The sequence below is a fragment of the Plectropomus leopardus genome, chromosome 20, assembly GCF_026936395.1.
Source record: "Plectropomus leopardus strain MGB_pleo_1.0 chromosome 20, ASM2693639v1, whole genome shotgun sequence".
NCBI lineage: Eukaryota > Metazoa > Chordata > Actinopteri > Perciformes > Serranidae > Plectropomus > Plectropomus leopardus.
Window position 1 is genome coordinate 13,283,889 of NC_142195.1, and position 27,534 is coordinate 13,311,422.

Here is a 27,534-nt window from a genome sequence, read left to right on the forward strand (position 1 = left end):
GTTCTGACTGACACTAATAAATGCTTTTCATCCAGGTTAGGTGATGCAAGTACGTCACGGTGGTTTTGTTTTGTCTCTGGCAAGACAGAAATATAATATTTGAACCTAATTACTTATGAATCCTGTACTAAAAATTCTGTTTATCCTTATCTTCTGTTGGATTTTCAGGATAACAGTGGTTTTCCATGATTACCTACAGTATACTGGTTTTAAATCTAAGTATTTATCTAAAAAAAAAAGTCAACTAAAAAGGCTAAAAAGTTACAGCTGCACACTGCCAAGTCTACAACAGACTATGAACTAGCATGTGCATTCTGCATCAGTTTAAGAGGAAAAAACTCTCCTTACCAGCAGACGACAGCTAGCTGTAATCATTAGTCAAAAAGGGAAACTTGTCATGATGCTAGTTTGCCGTTGGCACATTAACAACACAATCCCGTGCTGAAAGAACAAACTATATTTATTGTGCGTCAGTGAAAAAAAACACAGACCATCAGGAAATGTTTCTGCTGAAGAGCTTAAAGGCCAAAGAAAATAATTTTAATTTAAATAACAAGTTTGTTTTGACCTCACGCCTTCTTGACTGATTATTTGTTCGCTTTCTTCACTTCCGTTTCTCCCTCCGGACACAAAGTTTAACTGCCAATCAGAGCGATTTCATCTGCTGACAGGCTCACCGACTCTGATGCAGATTCAACATGCTGAATAAGCTGGGAAAAAAAGCTGACAAGGGCCAAACTGTAAAGGTGAGGGCAACAGACACTCACCAACAGTCCAACATTGACCCACAGCCAACCATCGGCCTGGTATGTCAGAGCCTTTGACCATAAAACTGATGGCAGGCTCATAAAGCACCAATATTTGACTCTGTTGAAAGTCCAACTGGAGGGCTTTCTACATTGAAACTAATCCACTTTCTTGCATAATTACTTGATAACTACCAATAAAAAAATCAACTTGTTATGCTAAATGTTATACCAACAGCTATCTTTCAGGACATTTTTTAAATTCTTTATTAAGCATATGATTTAATCCCATTATATCTTTTATGACCAAATGTCACTTTTAAGCATTAATATTTTTTAATCCACTTGAAGTCTATTTTGTCCAAAAGTCACTTTGGATTAAATCAAATTAGTGTGGTGCTACGCTCATTATTTGTGTTCACATATTATAATGAGAGTGCTACATGTTTGTGTGAACAATAGAGTTTGTGCGTTTGCCTCCCGGGCAGACTCGCAAAACTCTGGTGTGTAGAGAGTAAAAGCTGGAACAACACTAACTGATCATTAAAAACAGCCTGTATAAAGCAATGGAGAGAAACTCCCTCCTGACAAACACTGGCTGTTAAATATTTGTTTTATGAGTGACCCCAGAGAGAGGCCAGATTACCTTCCATGCCAGCAATCACTGCACTTCACTGCACCGCGCAGTAAAGATTGTCTGACAGGGTAAATTAAGGCACTGTGGCAAGAGCTTAATTCGATAAAATAACAGTCTTCCCTCTGTTTTTTCTCTTTCCAAACACATGGAGGCTTTAACACTTTGTTAACATTATGAATTATGGCAGACAGGATTTCTGCATGTGAAACACTTCCACAAAATCATCAAATTTTAGAATATCCACCTGTCATTCACTTATAGTTATCATTTTTAAAGTTATTAGTTATCAGAGGTAAAAAGCAAAAAAGGACAAGTTTTTCTTCATGGAAAAATGCACCTGCACGTTTAACAAAGTAATGCAAATATTTGCAAAGTAAATACAAGTACATTTGCAGCAAATGTTAACTTGAGATACATACGGCTTTTCTGAGTGAACTTGGCTCACAGACATTTATTATTTAATTAATTAGATAAGATTTTATAACTGGCCCTGGCTCTGGTGCAGTACTTAATAGTTCCTTTGAGAAATAACTTTTTTCATCTTTAACAGAACAAGCACATTAAACATTTCTTTTTTTAATGAGTTCTTCTGATATCTACAACATTCAAGTACTTGTCACAGAATAAAAATCTTCATTTTAGATTTGTGAAACTTCTAAAAGAATTACTTTTTTAACAGACAAAGAGTCTTAATTATCTTCCACTTGTTTTGGTATTGGTATTTTTACATTACAAAATATAATTGCCAGGTGAGGTAATATATTGTGAAAGGGTCATTAATATATACTGAAAGCTAGTGTCTTTTTATACATAAAACAGAATTTCATTGTCAGTCAGATCTTTGGCAGTCTCCTCTTATCAAATATTCATTTTCCTCGACTCATATGGGTGTGATAGTTCAGAGTAGTTACAAATTCTACAGAGACATTCAGACATCTTCTCTCCAATTCCTTTTCTCAGGACACAGCTCTAAACGTGTTCTTCCTTTCTATTCACAAATATCTCTAAAGCGTACACACATTTTGACTTCGGATGCATGTTGGGGCAAAGGGCCGTCACTTCCAGTTTGGGCACATAAAAAAAGCACATAACTGTTTGTGACAAACCAACAAAATGTTTGCCACCAGTCTGTTTGTTACCTGCAATCTTAAGATGCTGGAGAGCAGAGGGCCTCAATCTTTCTCTATCAATCAAATTATAAAGTTCTTGGACAGAGGATAGAGAAAATAGTGTTTCCTTTTTCCTCAGATCAACAAGATCCAACCGCGTGTCTTTTAAGTACAATTTTTCAGCTTCTGTGTTTTCCTCAGATTAGTTTTAGATCATATCCTGCATGGAGTTGTGCATTTTTCTTGGTCAACAACTGAAATACCTGTGCAGCATAGTAAACCAAATTAAGACAGAGCTTTTTACAAAAGCAAACACACATAGTAAACATATTCACAGACATTTTTAAGATGTACTGAAATAACTATATTTGCACATTCTCATCGTACAAATAAACCATATTTGGACAGGACAAATATTACCATGGGATGTTATTTAGAAATTATACCACTCAACATCTATGTTTCATGGGGCGCATTCACATGGAATAGGACAAGTTTGTATTTTACTCAAATTTACTGATAAAATTGCCCAGATATGATGCACACAGTCAAATGTAATGCCAGTCTGCACAAGACAGTAACACTACACAGCACCACTAGCATTATGCACAAAATTAACCTAATTTTTACTTTTAAATGTCTGTTAAACAAACACAACTGATTCTGCCACACATGTCATCCATCTCATCATCTTTCAAGATTTCACTTGTCTAATTGATTTGAGCTTGTTTTTCCTGCAAATGGGTCTCCATGTTGTGTAGCGAGATGAGCCTCCAGAAAATGCTGTCAAATTGTCATTTATAATTGCCAAAGCAGCCTATATGATTTTCCAGTGGTAAGGAGGCAGAAATGAGGTGCAGAAAAAACAGAAAACCTTAAACCTCTAACCCTAAACACAAATATTATTCACCAAGATCAGATTCACACAATACTATTATCATCACGTCTGCGTTCGGTTAAATATGATAGGTTATTGAGAGTGGAACTTTTACTTGAAAAATTACACACAATGCAAGTTTGCATGGAATGAAATTCACAGATGACCTTTACAATTATTACAAATTACCAGAGGTCCCAAGGTTATACTAGTCCTGTGCAAATAGGACTTTAGAAAAAGATATACACACATATTAACATCACTGAGGCCACTTACCTTAAGAGAGTGGTGCTTGCTCTCATGTAGTATCATCTCCTCAGATATGATGAGAGTTCGGCTGCACAGGTCAAGAGGCTGGACATAGAAAAAAGACATATTACAGACAGATTAGGACCCAAAGTTTAATGCATTTTTGAGCCTCATTCACTAATATTTGATATCTTTAATCAGATATATGTCAATGACCACAAGCACATATAATTCGTATTATTATCCATAGCCTCACTGACTGTATGAAGTATGAATAAATCTTAGCATTTCTCAAGAAAGTTTGTTTTAGCAAAAACAAAACTATGTGTTTGTTTTAAATTAATAAAACACAATTTTACTTTACCGCATCCATTTTTGCCTTCGAAATCCAAACGATGTGCTAAACAGTAAGCCCTCTTTCTACTGTGGGAAACACAACTGAAACTGATTCTATGAAAACAAAGAGCGAGCTGCGACTGTTAGGCGAAATGTGTGGTCTGAGTGTGACAAGACACTGACACTTAAAATTAACTAGTACAGCAGCATGGGAGGAGGGGACTTCCTCTCAGGTCCAGGGTGTGACAAAGGGCCAACTCAGTATGTGTGTCTGTGTAACAAGTGAAAACTGTGTGAAGTAGGGTCATAGCTGCACGTTTCAATATGAATTAACAGGAGGGGCCACCACAGTGTCTGCATTTTTTAAGTGTCAGTATTTTAAATATTGCAGTAGAAGCAAGTCTCACACAACTGCTACCTTATCTCACAATGATCTCTTAAGGTTATTTAACCACACTTTCCTAACATCATTTATTATACAACAGTACACTGCATGTGCAGAGACATAACCATATATTTTGCAATGACACAAGACTAAACTCGCCCTTACTTCCTAATTTGGACTAGAACAACACAAAGAGTGTTTCAAGTTAGCATACTATAAAGAATATGTAGTATTTTTCTGCACATAACTTAAGAGACAGAAGTTGGATGAAATATACAGATCATTCTACATTTCCTCATTTTTTTGAACTGTAACTAAAAGATAAGCTTACAAAACAAACCACATTCAGACTGTCTAGTTCTGTTGTCTACAGAAAAAATCTGCATATCTAAAATGTGTTACTTGCGAAAACAGAGGCTTCATGACTTTCAAAATACAAAATGCTCCAACAGAAAGGTCAATGTATTTCATATCTGCAAACCTCAAATGCCTATTTCCATTTGACCCAAATGTGCTGGGGAAAACCATCCTATCTAGAATATCACCATCTTTTGCACGTATGGATTTCCCTGTTTGAACACTAAGGACTGGTTTTAACAGCATGGTGACCTAGTGGTCATAGATGCATTCCACATAACCCCCACAGTGCGTCCGCAGTTTAAGTCTGGCTGGGCATTTGCATCATCCCCTGCTCACTCCCTACTGTCTGTCTTTTTAGAGCATACTCAGGATGGTTTTGTTTTTTTTTTCGATTTCAGCGTTTATAACCCAATCTTTCTGGGATTACAAAATGTATACAAAGAAGATCAATGCCAATCTGAATTAACAGACAGAGGAGCCTCTGAATGAAGCAGCAACCTAGATACAGTTAGTTTAGCTTAGCATAACACCGGGGAAACATGTTGGCTCTGTACTGAATTGGCTTACCTGGACAAAGATGGGGAAGATAAGTATCTTGGGTGCCACTTTGACATATCCGTAGTTGGCATGTGGAGTGTGTGAGCGGACAATCGTACAGTTCTGGTAATTGGCAAAGTTGGCATTCTGCTGTTGGTAGATGGGTACACTGGCGTTAGTGGAGGTGGACGCAGTCTTTGTTGTTTTGGAATTGTTGGACCGCCGTAGGAAGCCAGTGCGGCTGGAGAAACCCCCACCACCTCCTCCTCCTCCCCCACCACCACCACCACTACTCGTACCACCACCACTACCCTGGGGCTGTGAACTAGAGGCCTGCCGTGTGGGGTATAACCTGGCAGCTGCAGGAGAAAAAGAAGAAGGTGAAGGAGGCGAGGGTCAAACACACGTTACATATGATTTCTTGAGCAGTAATCATTACTTTCGTCAAACTTACAGAGAGTTGGATGATAATTTTGATTTCACTCTCAAATCTGTATGTTAATATGAAGATAGAGACAGGAGATGTTTAGCTTAGCTTAGCACAAAGGCAGCCCAGCTCTGTGGAACTGTAACAAAGTCCATCTCTGCAGCTCACTAGTTAACATGTTATACCCTGTTTGCTTAATTCATACAAAAACCTAAAAAACCTGCAAAAATGACAACAAAAAAACACATAATAAGCATAAAATTAGTGCTAACTGAGTGCCATTTACACTAACAAAGCAATAAAAAATAGTAAGTCATTTAGGAGAACAGGATTTAAACTGGAAAAGTATTAAGCTGTGATATATTTTTAAGGTCATCTTAAACTGAGATTATTTCAGAGTGCCAAATCTTGAATTATTTTAATCAGATTCCTTAAAATAATAATTACCTGTAATGTGAACTCAAAAATTATATTAACACTGGGCTCCATCCAACAAAAAGAAAAAGACAACAAAGCCAACTTAAACAAAGGCTCTCAGCCAAGATACTCAGCAGAGTTCACTGTGGCCTTGAACAAAACACAGTATGAGTATGAACAAGTCTTACCTAATGTTCCCTGGTTGTCTTGGTAAACAGGCCTCAAGATCTGAAAACAGAATAATATTAAATTGCATTAATAATAAATAGGCTTGTAACGGCACAATGAAAAGTGACATCTAAACCTAGCCTCGAGTGGAATAAAGCCAGAAGATGTCAAAACAATGACACAAGATATAGCATGCCATTGTTTTATTATGAAATTAATACTACAGTATATTGATAGTCCTAATACAATTCCAATCTTAACTTCCTATGATGTGATATCTGGATAGGAAAGGTTGCCATGAGAAATACAGAATATACTTATTATAATAAAGGAGAAACACCAATAAAAATGGATTATTGTATATTGTGTGTCCCTCATTTTCTTTCTGGGGGTTGCTTTGTCATGGGTCTGTTTTAGCTGGACATTATCATGTGTAATTTCTTGCATGACATTGAATTTAGTGTCTAGGACTCCACTGAGTCCATTTCAATTGCGCTGCATTTGAGCAAGCCAAGTTACAATCAAGATAGATGGCTCCCACCACATAACATGCTGTTCAGATTAAAACAGTGGGTGAGGTGGGATTTGGAAAGTCAAAAAATGTTTAAAAAGTGTCATTAACATGCTTTTCTGCCAGCTTCTCAAGATAAATATTTCTGAAGTGTGGGCTTTCCAAGTCCTTTGTTCGCGCTATTGTGTCGGTGTGATGTGTCACCAACATGACCCATTTCCACAGGGCTCTCAGTACACTTAGCCTGTGATGGCCACCGCAAAATCTCACCAAATCCCTGCCCCCTCTTTTGTTTGGAAGAAAAGTGGTGGTTGATTGGAGGCGAATGTTTCTTCACTATGTTGGCATCTACTCTTTTTCCAGAGATGGACGTGACCACTTCACAATACACTTACATTTTTTTTTTCAGCAATTTCTTCGAATGTACTTCTTTTTCTCTAAAAATCAGTCCTATCTTAGGCTTGGGATTGCTTCACTTTAACTGTCTTATGCCAAGCTCTATAATAACTGAACCTCAACTTGAGAAGCACTCACAGATAAGATGGAAACTACATGAGGCACACATACACACACAAGCACAACACACACGCAGCTCTAAGTTACAGACACAGAGGACGAGATTAGGAAATAAGAAAATTTAACTTCGCTATCAAATATGACAGCAAAGGGATGTAGTTAGTTAGTTAGTTAGAAATGTTTTGAAAGTCTTCAACAGCTATTTACACACTGTCCATTGATAAAAGACAGAGGACTGGGGGGACAGTGTCCCACACACAATCTTTTGGTATAACACGTTTGTTAGCCTGAAGTTTTAATAGGTTAGTATCATATTGTTATTGTTTTGTTAGCTGAGGAATTCATTTCAGTCTTTTTGATTTAATGAGTTTGCTTTATTTTTGTTTTTTTATGATCAAAGCTTTACCTCATATACATGATGTCACTGATGAAAAAATAAGTACATGCTGTATAAAATGTCATACACATAACAAACTGTGCATGTACGTGGATGTTATACTAAAACTGCCTATTGTGAAATGACCAGTATTGGAATATGTAAATTAACTTATTAATGTACATATAACTTATTATTGTTTTGTTGAATTCTTTCTCTTTCTTAAAAGTTCTTAAGTACTAAATTATAATGGCACACAGATGATTTGTCTATTTTATATGACATCTGTAGGATAAATTATGTCAGATACATTTTTTCCTAATATTAACTCTGTTTAGTTGGTAGAATGAAAGAAATATTGCCAAAGCTTCACATAGTACAAGCATACAATATATTTTTAACGGCTACATATTATAATGTTTGTTATTATGTGCTTTTGCTTTTCAGTCTGTTACCTCATATCTGCATTACACATACCTGTGTGTATAGTATGCAGTGTTTTCAGAACATGTTGAAAGGTAACTGAAGTATTTTTTAACCTGGAACCTATTTTCCCATATTTTTGTGTTGAAGTAACGAATAGACGCAATTTTTGAAAGTGGTCCAGTATTGAGCGAGAGCGCTGCAGACAGCCACGGCAAAACAAGCTGCGATGTAATGTCAATGGGATATTGTGCTCTGTCAGTTTACACCCACAAAAGTACTTGTTTTTGCCACTGACAAGCTCAGATTGCTATTAAGTGTCTGACTACATTATGGTAAGGATCCTACAGAGACAGACCTTTTAGTTAAAGAGTAAGATCCTTCTTGTTCAACCCGAAACAGCCCCAAAATTGCCAGTGCCAAAATCACCAGACTCCATTTAAATAAACAGTAACTGTATCATAATAAAACACACCTCCTTCAAAGTTGACAGAAACAAAATAAAACTCACAAAAAGGCTTTTTTTTTGTTTGACTTTACACAGTCCTAACAATCACCAACAGTGGTAGGGTTTAGATAAACCCTTAAATTTGTAATTTGGTTAAATGTGAAAATATACTGGCTCTATACTCAAAATGACTGTTTATTTAACTGAAGTCTGGTGGGTGTTCTTGAGACCTGATGTTTACTAGAATGAGATGGACACAAGGTCAAAGTGACCTCTGACCTCTGACCACCAAAATCTTATCAGTTCATCTGGAGTCGAAGTGGACATTTGTGCCATATTTGAAGGAATTACCTCAAGGCGTTCGAGATATGGCGTTCACCAGAATGGGACGGACATACAGATGGACATATGGATGGACATACAGACATGCATACGGAAAACGGACAACCTGAAAACATAATGCCTCTTGCCATGGCTATCACCAGCACAGAGGCATAAAAACTGTCTTCATTATTTAGAAAGAAAAACATGGGAAAATAGGATTGAAAAATACACAAGTTACCCTTTAAAGCACAAATCAGTGAGACGGCAGTAACTGAAATGGCCCAGACATACTGTATATACTGTCCTTCTATCTATCAGCACCAGGGATGAAAGGTAAGGAAACATATCTAGGATGAGCCACCATATGACCGTGGTGAGGATGGGGAGGACGAAGAAGATGATGAAGATGCAGTCCACCACCAGTCTGAGGTACCTGGCTTCCAGGGTTGATGGGGGCCAGTATGATGTAGTTGTCTCCGTTGGATGCCTTCACTCTGGTACCCTTTAGTGTGGCAGTGTGAGGGGGGTGGAGGTGTCGCGGTTTTCCATCCAGCTCCTCGGCCGACCCTCCCTGGGCCCCCCACGCCAGGGTCCCAAGGCCTACGCCGCTGCTATTTCCAGCCTCTGTGCCATTGACCAGCAGCCTGCGGGTGGCGGTGGCACGGTGGTGGGCTGGGAGAGGCGGCACAGCTGGGGGGGTTTTGCTGGTTCCAACATCTGGTGCACGCCTGCGAGTAGGGGGTGAGGGGGCATCATAGTTTGAAGTGGACGGCTTGTAGGAGGGCCGATGGATGAGGCCCTCAAAACTAGGCTTAGCTGAAGGGCCTGTGCGCCACACCACCAGTGTGATTTCATTGGCGCTGGTTCTGAAATTAGAAAGAACGATAATGAGCCACAAAATCTTAAAGACTGTAAATTATAACTATATATTTTGTAAAACTGAAAAACTGTCGAAATACTGTACACTCTTAGAAATACAGGTAATAACGAGAACCATATAGGGTTTTTTGGCTTGTCTCCATAGGAGAACTCTTTTTATAAACGGTAGACTTGGAACCCTTTCAGAGGGTTTTACCTAAGATCCAACATACCTAGAACCAGAGTTATACCTAGAACCGTCTGTGAAAGGTTCCACCCTGAACTGGCTCTGTTCCAGTTCCCTCACCTAATTTTGAATCATTTCAACCAAAAATGAATAGGTTCAGAACACAAAAAGTTGGTTCTCAGCTGGAACCAAAAATAGCAGGTTTGCAATGGGTGTTTCATGGAACCCTAAGTCTGAAAAAAACCCTTAAATAACGCTTTCCTCAAAAAAGGGTTCTTGTTCAGGTAGAATGTTAGTTCTTTTGAAATGCTTACCGTACATGTATCTGTAAATGACTTCTGTAGATCAAGTAGAATTCAAAATTTTATAAAATATTAGCAGCAATTATTGTATTTACATGTCTATGATATAAATATCTAACAAAAGTATGGATAGAAATGTATGTAAATCTATAAAAACAGCCATAAGAGTATATATGGGAAAACTCAATAAGGAAATAAATGGGTATCAAACATTTCACAATATAACTAAGATTATATTGTGATTACATTGACTCCTGATAAATCGCTGACGTCACGTCAGATTATACAGTGATTCATTGTAGGCCCTTTTGACTACAAGCATCAGCTAAATGAATGGAATGTAAAGCAAAGCCCGCCTCATCTCACTGTAAACTCAATACTTATTGGCTACAGGCAATGTCAGCCTTTGAAATGAATGATGCTTATATGCAGACAGTCAGTTCAGTTCCGTAGGTCAATCATTAATTAACTCCTAAATCCTTCAGACCATCAGATAATCATTACAAATCACTGGTCCTGAGTCCTGAATAAGCCTGTGGAAATAATTCCTGAATTTTGGTGCAAACCAGCCAGTAATCCTCTGGTGTGTTCGACTCATTACCTGATAGCATGGGCTAAGTCCACACATTTCCACTGCTCCACTGGCTGACCATTTAGCTGCAGGAGAGTGTCCAACTGCTGCAGACCTGCCTGATCCGCTGGACCTCCTGCCAAAGCGAAGAGACAGAAAAAGTTCAAATCATTACACAATGTCAGGTGCCATGCATGCTTACCAGTTTGATAGCTCCTTTATGTATTAAGCTTCCTCTTTCATTGTTGGAGGTGCAGAATGTCTGATAAACATTCAGATAACAAAAATAAAATGTAATACATAAAATATAATATATTAAGGTGTGAGGTGAGATTCAGTTGGCATTCCTTTTCATCTCTCCACAGGGACAAAGACAATGTGATGGGCTTGAGATTCAGCATTTTGTTCAAAGACATAGCAGCAGGGTGGACGTCTGCCAACATGGGGGCTTGACTCCAAGTTGTCCATTTGACAGACAGGCTCCCTATTAAGTTCAACACCCTGCTGACTGAGCCGATGCTAATGGTAATTCTCAGAGCTACAACCACTGAGATGAAAAAACATGATTTGGCCACAGGTGACAGGTGAAACTCGGGTCAACTGATGTAAGATGAAAGCAACCTTTACAAAAGCACAAGCCATTACCATATTGTTTACATCGTCCAGTGCCCTTTAAGTGGGATGCAGGAAAAAAAATCAATAAGTTCTGACTTAAGAGGCAGTTCAGCCACCTGCTTTGACACCATATACTTCATGTCGTATAACAGTGTGCAGACTCAAACTGAGGTCATGTCATAAATATTATTAAACCTAGACATCTACTGATGGCAGTCCTCAGAGTAAAAATGAAAAGCATCCCTTATAACCAGACAGTATTAAAATCAGATGCGTTATTACTTTTGTATGACTACTTTTCAATTTATAAATGTATGATTTTAGTAGTTGCAATAAGAAAAAGTTGAGTAAAATTAAATAAAGATGCATCCACCTTTGAGAATTTTAGGACCAAAGCTTGTGCAAAGACCTCAAAATTTAAACATCAACCTCTCCCTGGAAAGTTGAGTTTCATTCGCACAGACATGTTCATGCAAAACTTGCCTGGATCAACAGCCTGCACCCTCACAGGGGAATCCGAGCAGATGGTGAAGCCATATCCATCCTTTCCTCGAAGGATGGTCACCTGTAGAACACACACAAACACATAGTCACTTAGTGATGGGAAGATAGGACCCCTCTCTCTCGCTCTCTCTCTCTCTCTCTCTCTCTCTCTCTCTCTCTCTCTCTCTCTCTCTCTCTCTCTCTCTCTCTCTCTCTCTCTCTCTCGCCCTGACTACCTGAGGAAACAAAAGTAGCATGCTGGCAAAATAATCAACTTCCTTCCTACAGGGCGATTAAGTAGATTTGTATTCTGCTTCTACTTCCTATTAAAACTGTCTTGACAGCAGTTTCCCGGTGAACCCAATTAGCTGCGTTAGTGGGAAAAACAACTCCAAGAGATGGAGGAAAGACATTCTTTGTCCAGCAGTTGGCGAATCTACTGAAAGCACATTGCCTATTTATTCAGACTTATACACTGTAATAGTGTACAATTGGTACACAAAAAAGCCACAAATAAATGCTGAGAAAACGAACACAAAGTCTCTCTTACACAAAAATGTGCACACTTTCCAATGGTATGGAAAGCCATAGAAAAGCTGTACGCGTGTGTGTATGAAAAGAATAGCTCTGCAAAGAAAAGTCACTACAATGTTCTCACAACTGCTTTTTACTGCATTTGACTACTTTTCATTCATCTACATCGTCTTTCAATTCGACATGTCATTGACATCGCATTTCTCTGCTGTCTCAAACTGTGCTGCATTTTTACAGAATGAATGACTAATTTCTTTGTACTCATTGTGGACTAAAAACGTGTTTTAAAACCCCCTGGGTAAAAGGACTGTAGGTTTTTTGTATTTATGCAAATTTGTGTCTTTTTGTTATTTTTTTTCCTTATATTCCGTACACCTAATACTAACCAATAGGTAGAAATGTAAACTATTTAAACATATTTTCCTGTTAGTCCCACTGAGACTATAATTAGTTTTACAAAGCCAAAAAAAGCATACAACAATAACAGTATACAATGAAACAAAGTAAAATGTGATTTGTTATGAAGTTGCTGAAAAAAGACTTTAGAAAAAAATACTTTCCTAAGACTTTATATTTCATTGTTAGACTATTTTTTAAATCCAGTAATATAAGTAAACAGCTCCAAGCGGGATAGTAAGGATCATAACGCCTCTATCAAGGAAAATGTCTATGCCTAAATGTTGTAAATACTTCAAAACCATATTTCTGGATAATATGGAAGCATCAGGAAAAGAGTTACAATACAGTAATGTTATGTGATACATATATAGATAGATATGGAGAGAGATAGATAGACAGACAGAGAGACAGACAGACAGACAGACAGATAGACAGATAGATAGATAGATATTTAAAAATACAATTGCAAATACACCAGATCCACGCACACAGTGAGACAGACACACAGACAACACTGATGGCACTTTCCCATTGTGTCTCTTTCTCTTTGACCCTGCGTCATCAAACATTCGGTACCTATGCTCGATAGTCTGAGCCAAAGTCAACAAAGTTCCATCCAAAACATCTCACTTTCCATCCCATCTACTGACAACCAGGGGCCCAAAACACACAACCCCCCCAGCAACCCTCAGATTGCTCTTTCATTTCTCTCTTTTTCTAGCAGAGAAAAACATGTACCCTACATGCGGCTAAATTACAGTCTACCAAAGATGCAGCGACTTGCAGAAACACAGTGATTATTCAGGGGCCTGAAGCTTTGGATGACCCTAAAATGTCGGGTACGATTGCAGTTTCTTATAGTCCAATGATTTTATGTGCCCTGTGTCACTGTTTGGGGCCACAATTCCTTTACCATATTTGTCGACCCTGCAGTCCCTCAAATATTTCCCTCTTTCAGTCTCTAAACTGACACGGCTGAAAAAATAAGTGCCATGCTACAGAGAAAGACTGCACACTTTGTCACCTGTTGTATAAAAGAAATGAGGATTGCTGTCTGTTATTGTACGCATGTATGCATGTGGCCTCTTTGAATATATATATATATGATGAGGCTGTTGCTCTGCACTCAGTGTATATTTTAAATAAAGACAGACAGATGTAATTTAATCATCTACGAGCCTGGCTGTGTGACAAAACTGAAAAACTGACAAAGGAAAGAACAAGATACACATAAACTGAAAAACTGGCTGTAGGTGAATAGAGATGAAAAGATGATTAAGTGGGATAGAGCAGATAAAAGATGGATTAAATAGTGGTATAAGAGGGCAGTGGGACTTGAGACAAAGCAGATGACAAAGGCAAATAGAAGCACAGATGGTATGAAAAAAACATTTCACTGGAATTAGGGAAGACAAACACCAAACAGTAGAACAGTTTGAAAGATGGGCTTGAAAATTAATGTGAGAGAAAATACTGAAAAGCAAACATTGTGACTCAATAATAACAGAAGTGACAGAGACATCGATCTATCACGCCTCATTCATCTGTCTATCTGTCAATCTATCTGTGTCTGTGTCTTTTTATCAAAAGCTGTTTCAGACATTGTGTCCTTTTTGGGCGAACTCTCAGAATTGCCTAATTTGGTCTGATTCATCCAAAATTACAGAGCCTTGACAACGTTAATTAAATTTGTAAGCATAGTTGCATCCAACCACTTGGACTCCTCTCTGGTCTGCCTCTAAGAGGCAGTCCCATGCCCCCTTTTCCACTTTGAAATGAAAGCAGTGGGATTATTTTCAAGCTGGAAGAGAAAAGACGAGGCCAGGCTGGGAATGCTACAAGAAGTCAGTACGAATGTTCTTGAGTTTTTGCATCAATCACAAGATGTATTACTGAAAATAAATGATGATAAATTGGGAAAAATTCCCTGCATGCATTAAATATTGAATTTGTATGAGTAGGGCCGTATTGATGAATTAATAATTTAATCAAAGCAGCAGTAGAAGAACTGACGAGACCAAAATGTACAATTATAACTCACATGAATTTAGATGTGCCCAAAGGAAGTAAAACCCTGTAGCCTGTGCAATACGTGCTCATGCATGTGAGACAGTTTTTCCCTTTTTACATTCACGCTTCATTGCGCGTCCATCCTTTCAGACATGAGTGCATGAAACTGGGAGCAGAAATTCTGCCAGTCTGATGATCCGATGATTACAGTACATGTCTGCTTTCCAACAGAGCAGCAGAGGTAACACACCAATCACACACACGATATACATATTTTGTTAGACAATGGCCGAGTATGTTCAAAGACGAGGACAGCGTACCACCCCCCCCCCCCCCCCCACCCTCCTCCACACACACACACAACTTCGGTGTCATGCTGTATTTTCATAACGTACGCCTCGTCTTCATTGTTTTAATTTCAAAATTTGGGTCAAAATTTCATATTTTCATTTAATTTCCAGTTTGTTCTAATTCAGATGTGCACGAAGTGGTTTATATATATATATAAGGAGAGAGGCAAAAGTTCATATCATGGCAAACGTATCTCTCCTCCACTCCTGCTGTCCTCCTCTAACTATGTGAACAATAAATAATGTAGCAGATAGAGAGCTTGTTCTCCCCTCTCAAGAAACTCCCATCCCTTACAGTCAGTTTTTCCTCTCCGGATGTTTTGGACGTGCAGTTGAAAGTGAATTTTCTTCTCTTCGGTAACTGCAGGATTTGATAGTGTGCAAACTATGATATTACCACATCAGTTTTTTGCAAACTGCTTTTGTATTAGACAGTTCGACAGCTATTGTTACAGCTTTATGAACTATGGAATTTAATTTAACTTTGGCAAATTAATTATAAAAGCACTGATTGTATCTCTCAGACTTCTTTCATTCTCCCAGTCTCTTACTTACAATCTCACTCCCCCCCCCGCTCACTCTGTGTAACACAGACACACCTGAGGCAGCCTACATCCAATGCACAGGTGGCACAGTCCGTGGATAGTGTGCATCACACCCCCGCCTCCTCCTCCTCCTCTTTCTCCAGTGTTCAAGTCTGCAGCCAGCACGCACACACTGCGACGGTGACTTTCCACCTGTCCGGCCCCTCTGCAGCCCGAGTATCTCCAGAGCCTCCTCTGTGCAGCCGAGTGTGTGCTCCTGGGGCTGTGCTCTGATGGCTGGGTGGACTTGAGTGTGTTATGAATCATCTCAACAGTGACAGCTGCCCAAAGAGTGGCTGTAGTTATGCAGTGTTCAAAATGTCCAGTTTCCAGGTGACAGTTGAGCTGTGGCTCTAGATAATAATATTGTGTCTCACCTTTCTAGTGTAACAAAAATATGTCCTTGGAGACTTTTTTTAGCCAAGCTGGCCTCTTACCCCAAATGAGTACAGATTCAATTTTCTCTGTAATAGTCCTTTCTGCAAAATTGGCGTTACTCTGCCACTGGCCTCCAGCTGCACTGTTATCCATCCAAGGCTCCTTCGTAACGACTCGAGTCATCAATCCACATTTTTATGAGTCTGTACCTGTCATTTCTTCCACAACTTCACGCCTTCCTCTTTGCTCTTTTAAAACTCTAGTTCAATCTTCCCCTCCTCTTTCCTTCAACTTCCCTTCGCTCTCTTCTCTTCTTGCATCGGTCCTATTCCAAAACACACCGTCCAGTTTCTCGCTCTGTGGTGTAAACAGCAGCGGTTGCAGTAGCCCCTGAGATCAGCTGTGTGAGAGTGTGTGGCGGCGACATGTAGGCGAGACTGGCGCTGGCTTGGCCTGCTCAGGCCACACTGTAGCTCCTGGCAGGGGCGCTCATGGGAACTCTTTAGCAGCAGAAGAATAGGAGGAAGTGCCTCCCACCGCCACCCCCCCTTCCACTCACATACACATACACACACATGCTCATGCACTTACGCATACCTCGCCACCCCACAGCCAGGACGGCTTTGTGTGTCTGCCCCCGATAAGGCCAGTTTGCTTCCTGAGTCCACACTATGAAGCCGTGAGAGGTGCTACAGCTCTCGGTCTTTTGCAAATATACACTGTGGTGACGAATGTAGGTGGCACGGGTGAGACGGGGAGAAAATGCAGCATTTTTATAGGTTAGTCTGCAAACTTATAACAGTTCAACTTAAGGCCATAGTTGGACTGTGAACGGAAATGTTTCAGATTGTTTACGACTTTTAGGTCAAACAACTTTTAATTACCACATTTCCCAACAAAACAGAATGACGGCAGCTTTGTTTGGGACCATATTTAAGTCTCTCGCTCTCTAATTCTCTCTCTCTCTCACACACACGCACACCTCAATCACACCTCATCAGAATCTTTCCACCTTCACTCCCACACTCCCCAATCTCTACCCAGACATGCTTGTTTGTTATGTTTTCAACTTCCATATTTCCTCTGCTTTTCCTTTCAGCTCCTCCCCCCTCACCCCCAACAGCAAGGTACGGAAATTCACAGGTCTGCGACCTCTGACAATCTCCCCTCCTTTTCCAGTTATCCAAACATTACTGTTATTTTTGTTTTCAATATCCGTATGCCTGAGAAAGAGGTGTCAATCTGCAAAAAATAACAACAGACAACTCGGCAGCGGTGCAAAAAAGAGAAAGCCTGTTAAATTACAGCCATAACAGTGGCCAGTCTAACCCCTAGCAACCTCATTAATTCCCAGCTTGCCTCTTTACCTTTTTAGCGTTTGGATGTCTGGCTCATGGAATGAAACATGAACAGAGAAGTGACAGAGAAAGAGAAGGGTGAAAGAGGAGCGACGCTGCACTAGTCTCTACAATGCTAATAAAGTGGCAGAAAGGGCCGTTGTCTTAAGATCCCTTCATGCCAGTAGTAATGGCAGCTTTTCCCTGTTTGCCTTTTCAAAAGGGCGAGGGTTACCCGTCAAGCGCACAAAAAACACTTTCTCTCTCTTTCATGCTGCGCTGTTCACCTCTAAATAGGCAGAAGGACGGATTAGAGGGAGAGAAGAAAGGGAGAGAAGAAAGCATGTCTTAGGGAGAGGAGTGAAAGAAGAGTCTGAAAAGCTTGTCTAGGAGCCAGACGAGGCCAATCTGGTGTTTAGTAGTGTGGGATCTCCCTCTGTCTGTCTCTCACTCTTTCTGACCTGAATAAACAACTATGAAAGGAGGAGGTGTCTTCCAAGCCAGTGAACATGCATGACGGGTCAATAAGGCCAAGTTCAGGGTCACAGCTGAAGTCGTTTTTAAAATCAAAACTGTGAAGGCCCAGCATATGGAATTATAACTACAGTTACAACATTTTGAAGGTGACACTGTGCATCATATTAGAGAGTGAGATGACTACAAACAGAGAGCAGAGCAGTCCTGTGGCTTCAACCTTAGAGCACTTATGCTAGACTTCCACAAAATCAAATCAAGGTCAGCACTTAATCTATGAGTGAAATCAATGAAACACTGAAACATTATCAAAATCTAAGAATCTACAGAGTGGCCCTGTGAGGATCACTGAGGCACAGCAATGCTTTGAATGCAAGTGTTAGCATGCTAATATGCTCACAAATACAATGCTACTATCTGCCAAACATTAGCAGATATATTTACAATGGTCATCATTTTAGTTTAACATTTAAGTATGCTAAAATTTGCTAAGTAGCACTGAGCATTAAGCACAGCTAAGGTTGGTGGAAATGTACAGTAATTTTGCAGGTATTTGATCTTATGGTCTTACGAGGGCCCTAGATGAAGAGTCAGGAGATCACCAAAATGATGACAGCAAATTTCACACTCATGACAGTGCTCGTCAGAGTCATATTAATGGAAAGCCATCCAATAATTGTTTCAAGTCTCAAGTTCTAAATGTCATATGCACAACAAATACAGAGAAACCATCGTTTGCAATGATAATCTTGTATCTCAGGGTCCCTCTAAAAATGCTTATTAAATATGTATCAAAGAAAATCACGCAGGTAAAAAAAACAAAATGAGAATCTAAGACATAAAATCATACAGAAGTTGAATTTATAACATATATACAGGAAAAGTTTCCATTTTGTTTCTTTGCTTTTAATTTCGATCATCAAAATCAAAATGAGAATCAGAATAGGCATTTAAATCAAATCTAGAGCTCATAGGAGCTATAGCTTCTATGAGCTATCTTTCTCTTCTCTCCCATTTGTTGAGATATTTCAGTCTGGACCGACAGAGCCACATTGTGAGAGATGTGTCACCAGTGATTTTCAAACTGAAAAGAAGAAAGATATTTTATAAAGCCTCTAATTCACCAATGCAAACACACATCAGCAGTAGCCAACCTGTAATCAGGGTGCTGGCCTGCTCATCTGGAGCAATTTGGGGTTGAGGGTCTTGCTGAAGGACACAAAATGTGGCTAGGAGGGGGCAGCCCTAATAGGTGACTCACTCTCCCATCTGAGCCTCAGCGCTCAGTACAATGTGATAAACACTGTACTTTTATGTTGTAACCTCTTCAAATTAGAAGACCGTGCAGAGCAGCTTCGGCAAGGACAAGCACTCCTACACCCTGCATCCAGCAGAGAGCAGATGAGCGTTAGGAGCAGCCAGGGCCTGAAATACTCACAAAGGAATACATTCTGACAATAAAATGAACCATTCTTCATTTACTCTGCGATGTTTGCCAGAAAATCTAACCTCTCTGTCCTCTTTTCAGCTCACCTCACCCTTCCTCCCCATCTTTGCCATCAGACAGAAGTGTCAGACCCATTTTCACAGAGATAATTTCGGAGCTAATGCTTTCTGACAAGCAAAGTGATGCAGGGGGACACGTCTGGGGCTCAACTATTGTTAATATTCATGAACTCTCCACTCACTGCCAATGACATGAGCAAATAAGGTTTTTGCCAGTAAACATAACTGGTAAATGCTGACATGGCAACTGCGAATACTTGTTGTGCTGTCAGTCTTTAATCTCTGGTTCAGACGATCAATGTAAAGTGAGATGACTGTCATTTTCTCATACTCACAGATTTCAAGATAAATCAAATATCAAATATCAAATATTTCATGATGCTTTTTACAAGCCAACCAATCAGTGTTTACTATATAGACTGTATAAAAAATAGACATAGCAAACATGACGTCACCCATTGGTTTTGTTTGTGGACTATTGTTTTGAAGCGTCGAGTTTGGTATTTCAGCCATCGCCATCTTGATTATTTGGAGCATGAAGTGACCATATTTGGACGATCACTCTTCTGTGGAGGAGCAAAGATGAATCTGACTCACAGACTGCAGGGACACCTCGCAGACAGTCTGTCACTCAAGCAGCCCTACAGTTAAATATGTGTAACTTTGTACCTTAGTAAAATCTAGACAAGTTATCTTTAAAAAAATAAAATAAAATTCACCCCCGCAAAGTCATCGTGAATGTCGAAGTTGGCTATAAAGAACCATGTTTTATACCAACCTGTAAACATGTTTATTTCTGCTCTAAAGTTGGGCATTTTAACATGGTGGTCTATTTAGATTTGCTCTGATATGGAGCTAGCCTCAAGTGTCCAGTTGATGAACTGCAGTTTTTGGCACATTCACATTGGCTTCATTTTTTAGCCTCAGAGTGCCTCAGTGTCATCTGGTTTACTTTAACTTTGCTAAGGCAAACCTACTGTATACTGTAAATGACTATAAATAAGGATTTTCTACAAAAGAGGTCATTTAATATTATTAAAAAGGTGCTGCACTTGATTTTTATTAAAGAGAAAGTGAAAGTTTCTCTAAATATCACACTGATTAAAAGCCAGGGTGTGTCACTACAAATCACACAATTTTGCTCATTTCACTATGACTGGTATTTATCCCAAATGCCAACATTTCCTGCCTACATTACTTAAAAAGCAAACCGCAGTAGCACTGGATATTTTTGGATAAACTGAAAAGACATTCAGCTCACAGTGAGTCAAAAGAAACAACTTGATTGGTGTGACATTCTTCAAAGCATAATTTCTACCAAACACATCGCAATTATCTAAATATGTAAGAACAATAACGCTGAGTGAAAATACTGGGGAAGGTTGTATAAGTGAAGTCAGTGGACAGGAAAATGTTCTTGAAATAGCCTTGTGGTTTTCTGAGGGTCATTTCTTTGTGGATAGCGAGTAATATCTTAAACAACATCTGAAACGTAGCAAACCTTCAATGAGTTTCGTGTAAACCCCTGAAATGATTCATGTGTAAGGCCGTCGTGAAAAATGTTTGAGTAGGTAAAGAGTGGGCAGTTAATGATACCACAGATCTCTTTGTTTAGTGAGGGTGATGGCCATGGGTGGACAGAGGAGGAAAAGAGAGAAGGAGGAGGCCACAACAGTAAAGGAGGAAATACGCAGCGGTCTGGAAGGACACAGCAACAGAAAACCAGTACAGAAAAGAAGAGAAAGTCTAAAAGGTTTTCCATTCTCCCCTAATTTAGTCTGTGAATGCGCTTTCACCCCCTCCCTTAACTCTCCCCCGAGACTGTCCCACACAAACCGCACAATCATCTGTTACTCTGATTCACCCGCAGATAAAGAGGAAGAGAGAGAACAAGAACGAGAGGGGCGGGAGGGGGGAGGAAGGAGAGAGGAAAGCATTCACAAATACGGATGTAAAACTTTTTCCATCTCAATGCTGCGCCACATCATTACTGCCCTCTTCACCTTCCACACAACTTCAAAAGCTGCTCTGACTCTTGACATACTGGATGCAGAATTGTTATTCTGACAAAGATGTTGAAATTCTACAGAAACTAAACACTGTTCTTGTGATAAACTGTGCTGAGTGCAATGTATCAGCTGCACAAAGCAATTAAAAAAGGCACAGCATTAAACGCTTTAGCATGTCTATATGGGATAATTAATGCCTAACTTGAGTTTCTGTGTGTGTACGACCTGCATTATGTGTAGAAAAAAGAAGAGTGTGTAAAAGGTGAAAGTAAATTGAGCTCCTCTGTGTGATCCTGTCCAGCCAAGCCTATTAGTTACAGAAACTCCATATGACCACCGCTTTCCACAGAGTTCAGATCCTGGAGTGTTTCTAAAGCAACACGGATATGTTTCAGTGATGAACTCAGTAGATGATTTTAGAAGGGGCAAGGGGGGACAACATCCCCTTGTTGGCAAAATGACCAAAATGGGTTCCCCTTGTTAACCTGCCAATGCCCCCTACCCCCCGTATCTGGAAGCAGGCGCCACATCCTATCTGGACGCAGACCTATAACTAATAAATTATTCAAACTTATTAAATTTTGACAAAGCGTTTCTATTTTCAGTAGCGCAGCATTTGTAGCACTGGTTTAATGGACCATGAGACTCACTCACAGACCAGTTGCATGGGTTAAATCATCTCACATGATGCTACTCGGCCAATCAAATCTGCACATTCTGTTAAGCATCGTCACTCAAGTGAGTAAGATACACACAGATTCAGCATGCTGACTCGGACAAAGTGAAAAATGTACAGAAAGGGCTAAAGTTAAGAGGGAGGGAGGTCGTGCTAATGTGCTAACTGGCAAACTAGTATCAAGGCAGTATTTCGTTTTCTCGTTTTGAATGACTATTACAGGTGACATCTGTCTGCAGGCGCAGAACATGCATGCTTGTTTGCTGTCAGTTCGGCGTGTTCCTGTGCAACTTTTTGACAGAGACACTGCGACGGGAGGGCAACAAAGCTGGGGGCTTTTATCTCAGGTGTCAATTTGGTGTGTCACGGCAACAGTCGGAAAATTAAGTCAGAGAAAAGTCATTTCACATGAGGTGCTCCAAGCCGAAAAAGTAGACAGTAAAAACAGAGCTTTCAATTAAGAATGGATGAGCTCTTTCACTTTCATTTGTCCAAACGCAGTTGAAAACCAGTATGCATTATTTGCTGTGAGAATGTGGCAATTATTAAAAGCGGGAATGTTAAGCGCGAGTATGGGACAAAGCAAAGAGCACCTTTTGAGCAAATATATCCTCTCAAATCTGAGGTGCAGGAAAATAAAATATTTCACATAACACTAAATCATGAGAGAAATTAGACATTAATAAATCACCTACTGGGCATACAGACCTGTTGAATTGGTCATACTGTCGCTCACTCCAGGTGTCGTGATGATTATTATTGAATGAAATACTCCTTGAAAGCCTGACAATGCATCACAAGCATTTTTTTATTTTTTCACTGACCATGTCCAGTTTGGTGACAATGTTTTATTTTTTTTTTAAATCAATTATATGAATATGTAATTAATTGATTGGGCAATTCTTAGGTATAAAGTTATTTCTAATTCTGTTTTGAGAAACAGTTCTTTTTTTAGTAACATTGACAGAACCTCCACTGATTATAACTGGTTTGAAATAACAATGGCATTTTGGAAGAAAACATAATGCAGATCTAATTATGTTTTTAATATGGTATATACTAACATAATGAGAAAAATGTTGTTCATTGACGTAGGTGGAAAGTCACAGAATGTTGAAAATAAACACGTCACAGAAATAATTTCACTATAAATTTGCATTTGTTTTTCAGACAAATCTTCATTCTTGCAATACAATGTCCTCTTGTAGCAACTATAGCATAGCTTAACTTTTTATCATTATGTTTAGCCACAAACAGCACTTGGCTAAAGCTAGGTAAAGATCATGGTCTTGGTTTAATGCAGAAAAAAGTCTCACATTCCTCCGAGTGTGAGTGCAAATTCTTTCTTGTTTGTGGTGAGTGTATTTAAAGCAGTCTGGGGCATTTCTCAGGTCAGGCCTTGTGTGGTTGTGGTTTCCACTTTCTCTGTGCTCATGGTCTGTCAGTATGTTTTATTAGGCCACTGCTTATGCTGAAGTGCTGTGCTGTCTTGTGACAATATGCTGTAGAGAAATCAGCCAAGAGTATGTTGCAGTGAAAGCTATGTAATACTCTTCTTTTCAAGTGCTTGTGTACAGTCTTCTTTTTACATGTAGCCTGCTCCATACACTGCAGCACCTCCTCTAAAGTATCATTTATAACAAGTAAGTGGTGTTACAGTCAAGTGATGCATTACAGACGTTCACGAGGAGAAGATACACCATGTCTTATATGAGCCAGCTGACTTTTCTTTTCCTCTCTGATTCTCAATAAGGCCTGCTCCTATCTAAATATAGCCACTGTCACATCATAACCTGCAAAAGCGAATTTGCTAAAGTATTATCCATGTTGGCATCGTGTGGGAACAGGAGCCAGAGTCAATTTCCCATGAAAGTCACTCTGGAAATTTGCCAACTCAGGATCCAGTTGGATTAGTAAACCGTGGAGGAATAAATCTTTGCCCACAGCTGTAGTGTGAACAAAAGCATGCAAAAAGATGCAGCAGTTTTAGCCAACGTGGCAATCCTATCTCTGGTGTGACCTGTGAAGATGGGTCAAGTGAATAAAGACGGCACTACTCTGCCAGCAGTAAAATGGGAATATCTTCATGTTTGTTTTTCTGTATGACAACAACATTGTGGTAGTGCCACTTGGCACTTGGTGCATGGTAAGTTTTAAATGTAGATTTTTTTCAGCTCTGCAAACAGTAATCAAAGGAAATCTTAACTTCAATCCAGTGACCAAAGTACAACTAGCACACAGAACTCAACTCCACAGTGTAACAGCAATTTAGACATGATTATTTTTAATTATTTAAGAAGAGGAAAAATGATTTAGTTTATTTTAAGTTTGATAATTGCAGCATAACAACGCACAGTTCATTTTAAATGTATCGTTCACATTATTTTATTTTTTAGAGAGAATAAAGGCTTTAGCCATGTATCAGAGAGGCTGGGGAGACAGGCTCTCTGGGGCTAAAAAAATGAAGCCAACCGTGAAGCGCCAAAAACTGCAGTTCCTCCAAAAGCCAGTCAATCCCCATAGGCCCCCATGTTAAAATGCCCAACTTTATAGGAGAAAAAAATATGTTTACAGCCTGGCACAATTAACGGTTTTGGTCTTATTGCTTATCTCCCTTGTTATGACAACTTTACAGACGGTGAATTTTCGTATACCTCACTTGTTTACATTTTATTTAGGCTTACAGTTATGCACAATTAAAGGCATGGCTGCTTTGAGTGATAGGCTGCAAGGCGTCATGACAGTCTATGGCTATATCCACACTAATACCTTTTTGCTTTTGAAACAGCATTTTTAGAGGAACTTAATCTTACTGCACACCATTTCAGAAATTATCTGTACATACTAAGACGCCTGAAAAAGCACCAGATATCTACTCTGCAGGTGACTGTTATAGAAAATACTACAGAACTGGAAAAAATCAAGACCAAAGATTGGTCAGGCCACAAACCAATGGGTAATGTTGTGTGTGACTATGTCCATTTTGAGTTGGCAGAGGGATAGTGATATGATTTTTAGCATCATGCTCTGTTAATTACAGCTTAAAAGCTAAGGAACAAAAATCAGTTGAAATAGCTACAGCTTATTAACTAACTATCTATCCTCTTTATGTCACATGTATTGCAAACTGCAGTATGGATGTAAAAATAATTACTTTTGATTGGATTAATGAAAAAGAAATCCCAATCAAACTGAGTAGATTGCATAAACCTCTTAAATGATACACTCTCCCAGTGAGGCTCAACACTGGCTGGTGCAAAGAAGCTGCCGGCAATAACGTGTCAAGGAGGTCTTCACCACTCCCAAAGCAAACAGTGGGGGATGCAATGACAGGGACTACAGTGCATGGGAGACTGAGCACTCCAGATAGCAGAAAAACTGGGAAAACTGGGAACAAAAAAAAAGTTATTAAAGTAATTAAAGTAATTAAAATTATTAAAGTAATTTCTGGGTCCATCATGGATCCCAAACCATACTTTAATATAGTTGACAAATTAGTTCTTAACATACAAATATGTTTCTGTTCCAGCTGTTGTCATTATTGCTGCTGTTGTCAGGCAAATACTGACTTCATTAATCACTGTTTCCTTGTCCCAACTGTAAAATGGATAAAAGTACCATCAGTCATGCTCCTGTGTCTCTGTTAGCAGGTTAAGTGGTCTCTGCAATTAATTTTTCATGAATTTAGAGCTCCCATACAGTCAACAATTTAGAAATGAAGACAATGGACATTAAAAAGATGTAAAAATTAAAATATTAAGACAAAAGAGTTTAACCATAAGCTTTTAACCATGAGTTTAACCATGTGAAGGATAAGAGAAGATAGACATAGGAAGGATTTGTAAAGTCAGTGAGCAGATAAGCAGTCTTTAAATACATCTACACATCCCAACCATCATTCTGCTCCAAATGTGACTTGCATGCAAGTGAGCTTTTTTTGACAAATATCGTCTTTCTAGAAATGACATCTTGCTCCATTCACTGCTCAGAGCTCAAACGCATGATTCAATTAGTTGCTATGGTTGCTGAGAAATGTGTAACATGGAATCCATGCAATCCACATCTTACTGAAGGCATGTTTATGCATGATGAGTTTGTTGGACATGGAGCAATGTCACGGGTCAACTGTTCCATAGGCTGATCCATTCATTGTACACGCAAATGAAAACACATTAATAGAGGGCACATGCAAACTTCCAATACTTAAAGAAATAATGCACCTGTATAGAGTAATACTCATCAAAACTTTCAACAGACAATCCACCGATAGAGTTAACAGACATTTACTGTATGTGCACACACTGCAATAAACTTCCAAATTATTTCTGTTGCTCGCATGCAAAGAGAGACGAAATGCCTAGATGTTTAAACTTTACATGAACACACACACACACACACACAGATAGTAAAAATAGGACTGATTGTACTTACTGTTAAGCATTGCATATTCTCAGGGCGATTGGTCTCGGGGGCAGCACCATGATTTGACAGCACAGCTTCTGAAATGTAGACAAAGGAATCACGGGCTGAGACAGTGCCTTTGGAGCACATTTCTCTCTGTGCCAATGCAAAACAGCCCTCTGGATGCACAAAAATAAAGTCCTCAAATAGTTCTGAGAGTCCATAAAAGTGACTCAGAAAGATAACAACAAGCAATTATGGCAACAGTTGTCTGGAGCAGCCTTCGCCAGGCTGGGATTCAAACTTCAGAGCGCACATAAAAGACTAAAAAAGAAAACGGCCAGCCGAGTCAAGGAAAATCCCGTAAGATGTGAGGATCCAACAAACTGCCCAAGAGACGAGTGGAAGTGAGAACAAGTGAGAGGGAGGGAAGGAGGGAGGGGTGAAGAAGAGAAAAGGAACTCCTCTCTCACTCCATTATCCGTCCGTCACAGGGCTCCTGGGAAGTTGCTATGGTTACAGGGACTCACGCCTCAGTGTCCTTTTAACTATTGCTCATAAAGGCAGCATTCAGCTTTGGGCCACAATGCAGATCTCCCTCTCTCTCTTTCTTTTCTGTCTCTTTCTTCTACAATTCCTTCTGTTTACATCGTTCACTTAACATACACATCTTTCCCTCTCCTTTTTTCACTTTATCTCTCAAACTTCACACACAGCAACCCCACTGTCCCCCTTCCAACCGCTACCTCCTGCCTCAGTTTGGTGTTGCTATCCTTCTCCTTATTCCTTCTTTTTCTATGCTCCTCTATCACACATACCTCCATCACCATAGGAGAGAAATTATACTACCCCAGACTGTGAAATGTAATTTCCAAAACTCTGTTGGGATAATCATATTTCAGTCACAAACACATAGTTTCAAACGTCCATTTAATAGCTTTAAAGATGAAAACGCACATTTTAACACTGCATTACAGTGTCATGGTTTTTTTTCTCTTGGTGTAACACTTCACT

The 27,534-nt window shown here is 39.4% G+C and overlaps 1 protein-coding gene across 1 annotated transcript in view; it reads right to left on the reverse strand.

Annotated features, from left to right (window-relative positions):
- The window catches only part of rgs3a (regulator of G protein signaling 3a), a 165,497-nt gene that overhangs the window by 96,637 nt on the left and 41,326 nt on the right, over positions 1–27,534 (reverse strand). The window contains exons 8-14 of the mRNA XM_042509299.2: positions 26,551–26,618; positions 11,863–11,944; positions 10,795–10,900; positions 9,280–9,712; positions 6,269–6,308; positions 5,267–5,595; positions 3,646–3,723 (exon numbers count right to left, since the gene is read on the reverse strand). Coding sequence (XP_042365233.2) covers positions 3,646–3,723; positions 5,267–5,595; positions 6,269–6,308; positions 9,280–9,712; positions 10,795–10,900; positions 11,863–11,944; positions 26,551–26,618 — 1,136 coding nt within the window. The remainder of the gene's footprint in view (positions 1–3,645; positions 3,724–5,266; positions 5,596–6,268; positions 6,309–9,279; positions 9,713–10,794; positions 10,901–11,862; positions 11,945–26,550; positions 26,619–27,534) is intronic.